This window comes from Scomber japonicus, chromosome 3 (genome assembly GCF_027409825.1).
Source record: "Scomber japonicus isolate fScoJap1 chromosome 3, fScoJap1.pri, whole genome shotgun sequence".
Taxonomy (NCBI): Eukaryota; Metazoa; Chordata; class Actinopteri; order Scombriformes; family Scombridae; genus Scomber; species Scomber japonicus.
In genome coordinates, this window is record NC_070580.1 from 18,424,279 (window position 1) to 18,439,268 (window position 14,990).

At 39.2% G+C, this 14,990-nt stretch overlaps 1 protein-coding gene across 1 annotated transcript in view; it reads left to right on the plus strand.

The window, feature by feature from the left end:
- Positions 1–1,237: 1,237 nt before the first annotated feature.
- Positions 1,238–14,990, plus strand: part of grm2a (glutamate receptor, metabotropic 2a) — a 28,754-nt gene continuing 15,001 nt past the window's right edge. Inside the window, exon 1 of the mRNA XM_053315329.1 lies at positions 1,238–1,765. Within this exon, the coding sequence (XP_053171304.1) occupies positions 1,238–1,765 (528 nt within the window). The remainder of the gene's footprint in view (positions 1,766–14,990) is intronic.

A 14,990-nucleotide genomic window follows, 5' to 3' on the forward strand; every position in this document is an offset into this window, starting at 1 on the left:
ATGAGTTTTGGCAGGTTGAGATATCTGTATAATGCTTTTATAATTCACAAACAGTACTTAACACTAACATTAAAGTTGCAGTGTTTTTAAAACTGAAACCTCAAATGGCCTATTTTTCACATGATGAGTCACATTCGTCTTACTAACATGTTTTTTAGAAGGGTGTAACAAATGCTCACATTATTTTGGGGTCACTTTGTATTAAAAATAAATAATGTGCTACATTACAGACTGCTGAACAAATGAATAAGTTTATACACTTGCTCTTGATAAAATCAAATTTGTTGGCAAAAGATTGAAATAGATTTCAGTACTTCATCTCCTTTTCTTGCGTGTGGGTTTTGCATTTGTTGTGCATAAATTGTGTTTTTTTTTCATTAGAGTGGTTAATGTGATTTTACAAAATGCTCCTTGGGGAGATGAACATTTGTTATCTCTGTAGACTTGTACAGAGGAATGTGCATATATGACTATAAAAGAGATATACAATCATCTACCTAAAAAGAAAATAACTTTAGGTGAGAAAATGAAATAGGAGAAAAAGAATTTCAAGATATAAAACTGAGACACTTTAAATGAAGCCTCTTACAATGAGGTGATGTGCTGCTTGAAAACATGAGGAAACCATTTAGAGGATGATTGTGTTGCTCTCAGTGAACTCTGCTCTAACGATGAACTCTGTTTTCAAGCTATCACTTTATTGGTTGAGTATATCCAGAATGTATAGAGTAGACCTATTGTAATGTTCCTTCTGCATAGCAAAAATTATGCTTATTGGTCACTTCATACACCTTCTGATCATCTTTGTAAAACCAAATAAAAGTCTTGGCAATGTAGAGTCTTGTTAGTGAATTTACTATTGCCGAACAAATGAAAGGTATTTTTTTCTGTCTTTCTTATGAAATCCATCATCACTTGTTGTGCAGAGTCAGTCCCTGGCAGACACAGTGTGTGTGAGACAAAGGAATCATTGTACTGCAGGTCAAAGGCTGTGAATGAATATCTTTCTGTTTGATCTGCAGGCTGTAATCTACGAAATCTCTGAAGAAGAGACAGACAAGGAGGATGGCACTGATGCTGTAAATGGCCTCTGTCAGAATAAAAACATTGGTGCTTTGAGATCTGGTGCTGCTGCGCCTCACTGTTCTTTTCTTCAGTGATCTTCACTCATCAAAAAGTTGACCAGGAGCTGACCAGAAACCACAGGCAGGACGGTGACGTTGTTTTGCCCAGGGATATGTCATTGGGGAGATCCCCTGTGTTGGGGGTGCGCCCAGTGCCCCGACCCCTCTGGCTGTCCCACCTCAGCCTGCTGTGCATATGTGTGTCGCTCTTTGTCCAGGCTCCCCAGGGTTTGCCTGCAGTAGGTTATAACTCTGACTCCAAGAGGGAGATCACACTGGATGGAGATTTGATGATTGGTGGCCTGTTCCCTGTACACCAGAAAGGTGAGGGGGCAGAGGACTGTGGGAAGATCAATGCTCAGAGAGGGATCCAGAGATTGGAGGCCATGCTGCTTGCTCTAGATGAAATCAACAAGGATGACCACATCCTGCCTGGGATCAGACTAGGAGCTCACATACTGGACACATGCTCAAAGGACACCTACGCTCTAGAGCAATCTCTGGAGTTTGTCCGGGCCTCTCTCACCAAAGTGGATGACAGTGAGTACACGTGCCCTGATGGCTCCTATGCCATCCATGACGACGTCCCTCTGGCCATCTCTGGAGTAATAGGAGGCTCCTACAGTGATGTCTCCATTCAGGTAAGAACTCATGAAAATACATTGACTGTAAGGGAGAGTCACTACATGTACCTAATAGAATAGATAACTTCCAATTTACTTTTGAAGTTCACTTTTGTTTTATGCATGAAATGAGTTGGTCAAAAGCAAAAATCAGTTTGGCTGAGAGAGCAATTAAAGTATTTAGAGTGTATTTAACCATCAGCAGTTACTCTGGGCTTCAGAGGTGGACAGAGAGAGGAGGGAGTTTGATGGATGGTCATATAACTGTCCATTTAGACTTAAGTACCATGTGCAATTACCAAGATGTTAACACAGGGACTTAATGAGTATTGGTTCCGCAAGGAGGATCTGTTTACCTGTAGGCCCCTATGCTTTGCTGATTTAATTTAGAAGATCTCTTTCTCTTCCCCGGTAATTCACACTTCAGCAGCAGCCCTGTCAGAGGCAGACATGCTACAGATGTTGTGTTCAGGACGGGCTGACAGGATGACTAGTGACGGCATGATTACTCTCAGCAGCAGTGCTCCTTTCGGCTCACTCCAGCTGAAGCGATGAAAGCTCTGCTAATTGGGTCTCCAAATCTTCAACTGTAATATGGCTGCCACATCAATGTAATTTCAAGTCATTGTGAACAAGATAGTATGTCACATGGGTCCAGAGATTTGCAAATATCCACAAATAAACATGCCATAAAGCATTAACTTAAACTCATCAACCTGGCTTAGTCAGGCATAGGACCATGTCTGCTGTCTCGGCTGTAGAGTATGGTTCACCTCATTCGAGACACGCAGCCTCATATTCCAGATGGCTGCTTGTCTGAAAAGCGAAACGTATATCTGCCCATCCAAAAATAATAATTGGCCACAGATCATTGATAAAATACCCGCCATAGCTGCAAATAAAAGTAACGCTGCAAACAAAAACAAACGCTGCTGCAAATAAAAAGAAACGCTGCTGCATATAAAAGAAACGCTGCAAATAAAAAGACACACCGCAGCAAACAAAAAAAACGCTGCAAATAAAAACAAACGCCGCTGCAAATAAAAGAAACACCGCAGCATATAATAAAAAAAACGATGCAAATAAAAAAAAGACACAACGGAAGTGGATTACCGGGGACTGTTTTTGCCGAAACACCGGAAGAAGTTGTTGCTTGTACGTGTAGGTCAGGAAAAGACGTAAAAGGGACCGTATATGGTTTGTTATTTGTGTTATTACGTTACGTGTTGGACTAAATACATGGACATATTGAGGAAAGTATTTCGATGTTATGGAAACGGATTTCATATTTCACAAGAATGGATACTTGGCGAGCTGTACAGAAAGTCCTGAGTCATAAGATGATCGTTGTGGATGAAGGGAAGACTTTGAAGGTATGTAGAGATTATAGCTGTTTTTACTTTAGCTGAGTGGCTGAATACTATTACGGCTGTGAGCAACCAATATAATTCGTGAGTGGTCTTGAATGAATCAGGGCAACCTATGCTTTCTAACAATGTACGGCATGAATAAATATGTTTAAGGGTTGGTGTTTAAAACATTCAGAAGGACTTGTGGCTACCTCCCAACCTACGACCCGTCCCGTAGGCGGAACAGCGTGTTTTAAGTGTCTGCAGTTCCGATCCTCATCCCCATGTTGGCTGAAACAGACAAGTCACCCTCAAACACTACCATTTTCACTTACTTTCTAGTTCGTTTTCCAATTCGTAGTCCTGTTGTTGTTGTTTCTTCTTCCGGTGTTTCGGCAAAAACAGTCCCCGGTAATCCACTTCCGTTTTGTCTTTTTTTATTTGCATCGTTTTTTTTTATTATATGCTGCGGTGTTTTTTTTGTTTGCTGCGGTGTTTCTTTTATTTGCAGCAGCGTTTGTTTTTGTTTGCAGCTACTTTTATTTGCAGCTATGGCGGGTCTCGGCCACCGTACAATAGGCAGTGGAAGCCAGCTGTTGGTTACTTGGGAACTTTGGCACAATAGGCTAGTGGTGGCATCTTTCCACACTTTTCAGTCATGATTTGTAGACAACATTGGCCAGCAGTAGATGTGACAGCACCTTTTTACTATGCAGTGAATCACAGTGAAGATATATTTAAATCAACTATTATCATAATGAGTAAATGCTTTATTATTAAAATACACTGGGTTTAATTTTTCCCCAATTATACTAGAACTCTACTGACAAAACACATGGCCAAACATACAGTATCGTCCAGCACAGTGTTACATTATACAGGTAGAGAGCTCATGGGAAATTATGTAACAGGAAGATTCAGAGCACCTATAAAGGGATTCCTAGTGAAAAGGACAGTTTGGAAGCAAAGGATTTGATAAACGAGCTGTAATTTTAGTGGAACCCTGCATCTGGGCCTCCTTAGAGAGTGCCCTTGTCTTGTGGTAATTTATGGATGTACTATTACAAGCCCAAGGTCTGAGGTCTGCCCTAGCTTCTCACTGAATCTTCCTCATCTGTGGGAGCGCACCACAGGACACAGTTCGCTTTCTCACCTTGCAAAATCCACGATATTGTAATGCAGTTCAGTTATGAGGTGTGTGAGCTCCTGCTCTTTTAGAGCATCTAATCATGTTAGACAGCTATGTTGTGGTTCACACACTCTAGAACTGTACATTTGCCTATACCTTAATTTTGCTGACTAATTTAATTACTGTGATGTTTGCTACATGAGATGTGCCTTTTGAAAACAAGAGGAGGTGCATCTGTTTACACATGCCATTGTCCATTCTGTCAGGGACATTGTTATTACACAAAGATAAGCATTTGGGGCATGTGAGTACAGCATGTGGCATTTCTCTGCTGCTGCTGCTGGTTGTTTCTCTGCAGATAGCATCTCCTTACAATGTTGCTGTCCTTTCTACATGCCTATTTGTGCATAATCTATGACCATTCAGACCTTTGAATGGATCAGCCTTGCTGTGTGAAGGCCAACATGCTTGTGCCTCTGTGTGAATGGAAGGCGGTTAAGTCAGATGTGTGTATTTCACCCCAAAGGCAAGGTAGTTACAGGACAACTAACAATATTTGTCTAAAGACCCTTATCGCCATGGTGATATAGTGGAACATGGTGAACTGACAGGTGGTGAGAATGCTGAGTGCTGTTTAAATCTGTCACAATGAAGGAGTGTGTTGCTGTGCTGCTGGTGTTGTGGTGTGACAATTGCAGATATGGGGGTGGATTTGGCTGCAGGCCTAGCCATGCTGGCGTTACATAGGCACAGATTGAGTTAAGTGTGGAGGCGAAGTTCTATGACGCTATCGCAGGCTGAGTCCTGTCTTCCCCATCTGTGGTTTCTGCCGGGCTGTCTGCTTGTTTGGCAGAGGTGCGCCTGTGCACAGAGGATGTAAAGGGATCGAATGAGAGATCATGTTTCACAGAAACACTGAGAGAGTGACAGGCAGATATGATCATGGGAGCAAAGAGATGAGTCACATGGCATCATATGGCATCAACCCAGTTGACAATGTAAGCTTGCATCTTAAACTGTCACAGAGAAGTCTGTGATGCCATCTGGACATTTTGAATGAATCTTCTATTTATGTGATAAAGTCTTCAGCCTTGAACATCCTCCCTGTGGTCTATCTAAACAGCAGGTTATCTGTGCAAGGTGAGTAATGACCTTGTGATGACATGTTCACTACATTCAGCATCTTTATTCATGTGTGAAAAGCTGGAGGACTGACAAGATGCATGTTTATCTGTAAAATATTCAGAATGATTGTTGCACACAAACATTGAAAGAAAAAATGCTTTAATAATAAAAGATATCCAATATGCTGTCAGTATGCATCCAGTACATGCATGTTTCTGGGTGTAGTTGCTTTACAGAGAACATTTGTCTCATTATTCTTCAGTGTCCTAAAGATGTGGGTTAATCACAGATGTACTATATTCTACAATCACAGTCCAGGAACATCTTGCCTCAGGGCTGGCATCTGATTAATAAATGGAAGGGACTCCACTTGTGTTACCCAACAGCAGTATGTGCTGCTAAATATGAGCCACTGGTAGGTGAGCATCCCCCAGGCAAAACATCATAATCACCACAGTGCATTAGAAGACAACACCTCTGGAATGTCAAACACTAAACGCTCACTAAAAAACTATTCTGAAACACACAACAACAGCAATTTATGGTACCAATCTGAAAACAATGAAAAATAACCTACTGTGATCTTTCAGAAACCTTCAAAAAAAAAAATTGCTGTCTGAAAGCAAAAAGTAAGAAAGGACTTATTGTGTAATGGTGCCTTTCTGAATAAATTGGAATATTTTAGCAGGCTTTCTGAGATGTGGTAATTTTTACTGATGAATAAGACAGGAGAAAACACACTCGCAAGGATCCGTGCTGGAATTTAAAGATATAGATCCTGAGGTGAACGCACTGCTTGACATTGACTAAACTGTGTGAGCAGAATAATAAGGTAAATTTATGAGCTTTCAGCGAGCTCAAGAATCTCATTTCTATCATCTGCAAACAACCCTATTTATAGAATTGTCTTCATCTGCAGGTAGAGGGTGCCAATCTGTGGAGCATACATGAGTCATACAAAGGATTTAAACATGGATACACACATGACAGAATTTATGCCAGAAAGAACAATAATGATGAAACGTATCAGTAAAGCCATGCAGTGAAAATGCATTATTCATGGGTTAAAGTAAAGAACGTGCTCTCGAAATCGTAAATAATTCACATGTGATTGGATTATTCAGTGGCTTGGCAGAATTCACTATTTGTGCAGTTGCAACACATATCATGTCCTCTGCACAAACTCAATCTTTCGCCATATCAGATATGAATGACAGGGATGGCATTAAGTCGGTTGAACCCCTGTCTTTGGTTTTCATGGATTTTTGGTCGGTAAAACTTAAGAGATTTTCTGCTGGATCACTCAGAGCAATTCTGTGACATAATTCAAGATGATAATGCACAAAGAAATTGATACAAGCAAGTACACCTCAAAGTTGAGTTACTGACATTGTAAATGAATGAAAGCATCATCAGCAGTCATACCTAAACATGTGGTGTAGTCTGAATGGCAGCATGACACTGGCACTCTTAGAAAGAGTGCTTCAGCTCAAAGGAGAGCCATATTATAGGTATCTAACAGTTCATATTCCCAACCTGTTTAAGCTGTTGCCAAGCAACTAAATCTTAAAAAAATATACTAAGGATGATTCTATACACTATGCATGCACTGTGTGTGCATAGTGTGCATGGATGTCCACTTCTCATTTGTGTGTTAGTATGTGTGTTTCAGAGCACTGCAGTGGGGCCGTGTATGTGTGATACTGAGTGGAGCTAAGGACTGCTGTTCTGGGAATACAGTGTTATTGCTGTAGAGGCACACTGAGACAGTCTTCTGGGATGAGCAGATGGGCTTTTCATGTAGAAAAAATCATGACAACTCTACAAAGTAGGCCTGATATTTTGCTGGACCAAGACACTCTCTCTGTCTTTTATTTCTGTGTTCCTCTATATCTCTAGCTCTGTTATTTGACTACTGCCCCGACTGTGTCTCTTCTCACAAGCCTTCCTTCTTTCTTCCACCTTTCTCCCTCATCCAACATTCATTCAACAGTATGTTATGCAGACACAAATTAGATCAAAAGCTGTGTGTGAAATTGTATAGTTTGGACATATATGACTCTGAATCATTATTCTTTTTTGAAATACAGAATATACAAACATTTTAGATGTGCATAAACATTATAGAAGACTAGAGAAGATGTGGTGAATTTCCACAATATTGAACTATACCAGTTATGTCTATAATTATTTAATACAATTTTTGTAGGGACTCTCATCCACCAACATATTTGCACTAAAATGCTGCTGCTTCTACTTTTCAACTGGTTGTATTTTGAATGTATTTTTGTATTTTTAGATATGCACATTTGGGTACTTTTAACAAGATTTTATCATGTATGAATAGCTTTTTGCTGTGTTATACAAATTTGTTTCAATGTATCACATGGGCAGTCTGAATTATTTTGGCTCATGGTCTTTGCTGTTGCCTTGGGGTATCTGTATGGAAACTGTATACGACAGCTGAAAACAATAATCCCGTTACTCAGTGTCTCTGTGTCAAATGCAGCTACCAGGTCCTGAATGCTCTCATTGCTTGGGAGGAAACCGTTTTCACAGTAATCTGCTCAGTACCAGACCATGCAGTGCTAAGCCACACTGGGCCACCTCTTCATTTTCTTAATTACATCAAGTGCCATCTTAGACAGGATGATCCCTATAGCTATGAATGGGACTGTGAGCAATAATATGGCTGAAATCTCAGGCTATTCAAAAATAATAATAATATTTATTGTATTATTTCAGTTTACTCTGACAAAAAAAAAAAAAAAATCTCCTCTGCTATTTATGCCAGCAACAGTTCCGGCTGAAATCTCATTGAAAGTATTCAAAATCCCCTGTGTGTGAACTCTGAGATGCAACATTTATCTATGTCTTTCTTCCTCTGTCTGGCTAAATAAATGTAAAAAGACCAAGAAAGGCTGACAATTTGGCATTCCTTTTAGCACTGTTAACATAAAAAACATGGAAATTACAACAAAAGTTTTAATAATGAGTGGAAAGCAAAATATTATAGTGCATGCCACATAACTGCAACAACCCTGGTACTGTATGACTCCAGCAGGGAAAACTTTGTTGCGTGTCATGCCCCTCTCTCTCCCCTTGACTCCTGTCAGCCTATTTACTTTCAGCTGTCCAAAAAAAGCATAAATACACTCTCTCCCCTAAATTCCTGTCAGCCTGTTTACTTTCAGCTGTCCAAAAAAGTATAAATACATAAATATGTCTTTTAAAATGTTCTGATATTTAAATCAGTGTGGTGTTTAACATTAAACAGAATTAAACATTTACTAGATGTCATAGATTACTTTTCAGCAGTGGGATGATTATGGTAACGATGGCATGCATGTCATATGAGCACCTGCTATGGAAACCAATGCACCTGGCTAATATACTAACTCTGCTAGCAGGTGAAATGAAACACACTTCCTCTTCAGTTAATGTACATCAGAAGAGACAGTGATGGACATGCAGGTCTGTGAGTGTTGGACCTATTGCTGTGCAAACATATTGTATTGTTTTGCAATGAAGGAAATTTGCAAAGTAGCAACACTCTGTCACAGCCTCCTAAAAACTTGTAGCTATGGGCAGAAGCACTCTCCAAGTACAAGTTGCTGGACAGCTCTAAAGCTTCCCATAGAAGCCCATGATGCATTGCACAACTCTTCCTATTTTGGCACAGCATTTCTGGTGTTATGTGGCTTATTCCTCAAGCTCTTCTTGTCTGCTCTCCTTAAGCTCTATAGACTTGTGTGCTCCTTTGAAACTACATCACAGTTGAGATTCTTGACAGCGAAACATTGTGGAGTTGTAGCCAGATTTTAGCCTTTACCCAGGAGGCTCTGTGGGTAAAGGTTCATCACTTCATTATGACAAAATAATGAGACTATCAAAATAACAAAGATTATAAATGATCATAATTGGTCCATAAGAACATGGCCACTGTCTTGGTCATGGGCTCCATATCTTGCTCCATATCTGCCCTCTGATATCTACTATAATGGTCTCAACACTCAATCTACCACAGATTAAAATGTGTCAGTCACAGGATTTGGCAGGTGGAGGGCTCTTGGCTTTTCATATAAGCCATATGACTATCTATATAATGATATCCAAAAAGCCTATTGTACTAGTGACACATTTGGCACTGTGCTTTATTACCTTATATAAGCCACATGAAAGTGGATTACTAAACTGGCGTAGAGCTCCCTTTAACACCCTGCAGCAAAATTACTCATACACTACCGCAAATATAGCCAAATTCAAGCAAAATGCATGAACAATGTTTTTTTTTTCTTTTTTACCTGCTGTGAGAAAATTATGAAAAATGAACACAACTATGCCAAGCACCCAATGCAGATGTAGTGTTGGTAGTGTAGTGAATTAATTTTAACCAGCGCAGTAGGGGTTTAGATTTAAAAAAAAAAAAAAAAAAAGTTGTAAATTTAGATCTTCTTTCATTGTCATTGTTGGTAGTTAATTTGAATGTGCAATGTCCCATCTAAACTTAAATGCACATCCAGTGATTTGTGTTCAGTGCCTGCTTTATCTACAAAGATGATTAAGACTCTCAGCTTAAAAATCACATGTAGTCTTACTGGCGTGGATTCAAATCCCATCAGAATCTTTTGTATCTTCCCTTTAGGAGCCCTTTCGGCCTTTCCGATTGCCTTTGTGTTAAAACACACCAACCCTAGCCAGAATGTGTCCACATTCTTTTAAGTGAACAAAAATGTCTATCACAGCAATTTATGAGTAGTTATTCATTTATTTAAAGCCTCTCACAGTTTCAGTCAGCATGTATCTAACTAATTATCCTCAAGCAAATAGCACATGCTTTAAATTATCTATACTAGCTATGGAGTAGTTCCCGTGTTGGCTTATATTCCTTTTTTTGGTGTTACATTTTAACTGCTGCAGTGTGCCAGATTCTATTTCAAACATACTGTGTCTTATCGTTTCAACACATGTTGGAGGAGCCTCTAAAATATAAGGCGAAATGTCTTTTGAGTGAAGTTACATGGTGACAAACTGAAGGTTATTTATTACAGCATCTTGCCATCAAGGATTGCCTTTCTTTGTATACAAACCTTTGGGAAAATGTTATATCTGGAATACATTCAGGATTTGGATATGAAACATTTTCACATTTTCACACAAAACTTAATAATATTGTCATTCATTTTCGTATCATATTGTCTGGAGTACATATACAATTTGGGCAAGTGGTCGTTTGTCATATACAGAGATTACTCATGAGTTAGCAACATGCTGAGGTATTCGTATGTAATTTTGAGGGAAAAATGGAGAAGACATGATAATTTATCAAAAGAGAAATTTGTGTTGAAATTTTTCATTATTGAATGATATGAAAATAACTGTAGATATGATTGTGGTTACATGTCACTTGGCACTTTAGATCATTGTCTGATTTCTTCCTAAGAGAGCAGGCATGCTGCCAGCTGTTTCCCCAAATGTTGAAGAAACACTGTAGGTTCTCTTATTCGGTTGGAAGGGGAGAATGGACAGGTATTCACTTGATGGAAATCTGCAACCTCACCGCTGGATACCACTAAATCCTACATGCTGGTCCTGATTTTGTATAGAAATGTGATTATTAGCCATAATTAGGGTTTCTCCAGTGGTCATTTAAGTTTTTATTCAATTTCTTATATGTCAAACATCATACAAAAGACCCCAAACTTCAAAACAAACAAATCAACCATATTAAACAAAAATACACAGAATAAAAACAAAATATACATATACATATAAATATAAATATACACACAAATCCCAGCCCATAAACAGAGCAGCACATCTCCCAACACTAAACACTGTGTCCACAAAATAGGTATATCATAATATAAATATATCAGGGCTGTCAAACGATTAATTTTTTTAATCCCAGAATTTTCATAGTTAATCGCGATTAATGGCGTTTTGAATTGCATGTTTAAAATCCTGTTATTTTACATTTCAAGGCAGTTTTAAGCCCATAATGTAAAGCATTTCTTACCAGAGTGTCTTAACTGGGAATCAATCACGGCTCTGCTGCGACTCCCACACTCCAAAATGGTCCTTTGGTGGAGCTGAGGCTCGCTTGACTGCACCTGGGTGTTTAGCGTGGAGGTGCTAACTCAAACTCGACGTACTCCGGTGGTAGTTAAACTCCGTTTGACACAGGTTGCATTTTACTTTTGACTTGTCAACTGAACCGTCTCGAAGTGTTTTAAAGTTAAACAAGCCGTTCAAAAGTCCAGTAGCTCTCTTACTTTCCATCACCGCGGTAGGTTTACTGCAGGAGGCCACTTCAAAGCATAGCGCTACAGCTAGAGGAGCCGTCTACGGGTGAGTAGAAGGGACAAAAAGGCTTGCAAAATTAAAATGCGATTAAAAAAAAAAACGTGTTATGGATTGATTCTTGCTGCAGTGATGAAGCCTGTCAGTGCTAAACCGAATTCTGCTTTTGATATTCCTGGTGGTGACCTTGACCTGTCTCTGAGTAGGCAGAGTTGGGGGGATTCTGGTAGGGCTTTTCCAAGCCATTCACCCAGTTTTCCTATTACCTCTTTCAAGAAAGGAAAAACCAAAGAGCACTCCCACAGTGAGTATAAGAAGCTCCCTGTAACTTTGCCCGTACTACTCGGGAATGGTGCAGGATTGGATTACTCTCATAACCAGTCAGATTACCCACAACATTTTGTGATAGGGTTTCTATTGGTTTGAATGGGGCTGTGATTTCCTTTTCTGTTTGTGTCCATCCAAGGCGTGAGCCATAACCAGTGTTGGGCAAGTTACTTCCAAAATGTAATATATTTAATATTAGTAGTTACTTGCATTTGAAAGTAATACGTTTCTTTACAATATTACCTTCTGTGTAGAGTAATAAGTTACTCCTTACTTTTTAGTTACTTTCACCAAAATAAACTTAGGACAAGGCATTACAAAATGAAGGCGCACAATATTTTGGCATGGGGAATAGTCCTCAGTTAACTGTAGTTCCTTCACATATCTAGTGTGGGGGGGGGGGGGGTATTAAAGTCTAACGAGGTCTATATTGCACCTGCAAGTAGTGGTTACCATGAATAGCTGAATTACAATAATGTAATGATATAGAATAATTAAACAACCAAAACCTTTACACAACATGACACAAGCTCTTTTTCTATGCCTCATTTATTAGCTTCTGAGTTACAAAGTGCGGCCACACAAAGATTTAACAAAAAAGTTAATAGTTTATACTATTTCAATAATAAAATAAAAGTGCACAAGAATGAGGTCTAACACAGGCTCCTAAAAAAGTTCCTAAAAAAGAAAGGTAAAGATTTGGATGAATGCAAGAATTACCAACCTATTTCATTAATGCAAATAGATGTTAAGATAATCATTCACGGTCGTAGCCCCTCCAATAATATTAGACGCCTTGTTGATATCATGTGGTCGATGACTGACACCCAGTCCCCAGTTGCAGCAATCTCCCTGGACGCCGAAAAGGCGTTTGACATGGTTGAATGGGGGTTTCTATTTAAAATTTTAGAAGAGTTTGGATTTGGTACTACTGTACCTAGATGGATTCATGTATTATATAAGCACCCAGAAGCAGCAGTGCAGACTAATGGGCTTGTCTCAGATTATTTTATGTTGGGTAGAGGAACCAGGCAGGGTTTGCCCCTCTCTCCTTTGCGCTTCTGTTTAGCTATTGAGCTTCTTGCAGCAGCTATACATGGGGCGACTGATTTCCCGGGTGTCACTGTCGTGGGATGGTACATAAATAGATGCTTTACTCTGATGACATTTTATTAGTGGTGTCCGACCCCAGCAGATCTGTACCATGTCTTCTTGGAATCATAAACTCGATTTAAAAATTCTCTGGCTACAGGGTGAACTGGTCCAAGTCCGAGGCACTCCCCTTAACAGCATATTGCCCCTCCACTGCCTTTCGTCCAGGTGCATTTCAGTGGCCCCAGCAAGGTATCATGTATTTGGGTATCCGATTTCCTAGACAGCTGAAAGATTTGATCAAAGTCAATTTTGAACCATTATTACAACTCTTAATTTGTTTATGGCAGGTAAAGTTAACGTTTTGAAAATGAACTGTGTTCCCAAACTTAATTATCTTATCCAGTCCCTTCCCTTAGAAATTCCCCATTATTATTTTGAAAGGTTTGACAGGATATCCAAGATATTTATTTGGAATGGTAAACGCCCTGTCTGAACCACAGCAAGTTACAAAGACCAGTTGATAGAGGAGGCTTAGGACTGCCAAAGATGGTGTTTTACTACTATGCTTTTAATTTAAGGCACCTGGCCCATTGGTCTCTCCCTCCCGAAAGGGCCCCCCCCGTGGTACTGTATGGAACAAGCTGTAATGGCCTCCTAGATCAAATTATAAAGAGTTATGGAAAGGGACACGAGGCAGCTGTCTATTATTCTATGATGATTCAGACTCTTGGCAATGGGCCCATTTCAGCTCTGCAGAATACATGGGAAAGGGATCTGAACCTGAAATTTTGGAAGATTGGAACAGAATTTGTAAAAATGTTAAAGTAGTTTCAAGGGATGCAAGAGTACGCCTTATTCAATTAAAAATTATACATCGTTTCTACTGGACTCCTACCAGATTATTTAGATTAGGATTATTACCCAAATTGTTAGTAATGCAAATCTGAGGAAGGTAATTTAGTTCATGTTTTATGGTCATGTGATAAAGTCCAACAATTCTGGACCAATATTTATGATAATTTGTGTGAGATTACAGAGATACAAAGATAATTTAGCCCTAGATTATTTGTTTTGGGTGATCATTCAGTTCTAACAGGACAGGATAAACATATCAAAATGTATGTCCAAACCAGTATTATGATTGGCAGACAAATACTTATCAGGGGATGGATGACGGAGGGGGTGCCCTCTCTTCAAGAGTGGGCTGTGGAGATGGCACGAGTTGCTGCATTCAAAAAAATGTCATACAAGCGGATAAGCGGAAGAGGACGGTAATGGTAACGGTCATATAAACAACTGGGTAGACTGGATCTGTATGAAGCAAAGTGGGGCAAATACTTACAATTTTTAAAGGGCTCATGAAAAGGGTCATATAGTGGAGAGATGCAAGGTTTTCAGTCATTATGGATAAATACAAGACAGTGCTTCTTCTTATCTTTTTTTTGTTGGTATTATTGCTCTTTTTATTATTTGTTAACCAATTATCTCCTTATGTAGTATTGTCTGGAGTCATTCTGTGTCTATTTTTTTTTAATAGTTAATTTATATTTTGCCTACATTGATGCAGTTAGTGTAGCTGTAATAGCTGTACATGAAGGAGCACAATGGTAGATGTTGATAACCAGAAAGGGATCAGTGTGGATGGTGATGACTGGGGAGGGGTTTGATTTGTTTGTTTTATTGTTATTGTTGAATAATGAAAATAAAAAATCACAAAAAAAGAAGAAAAAAGAATGAGGTCTAACAGCCACCAGACAGGACATGTTTTGTAATTAAGTATTTTAGAATCTGAGCATATATCCTGTCCTGAAATAGCATTAATAAAAAAGAGCATGAGAACAGCATAAATAATGAATCACAGTCAACATTTCAAAATATGGCTCATTTCAGTCCCACAGACTTTACAAGGAACTTA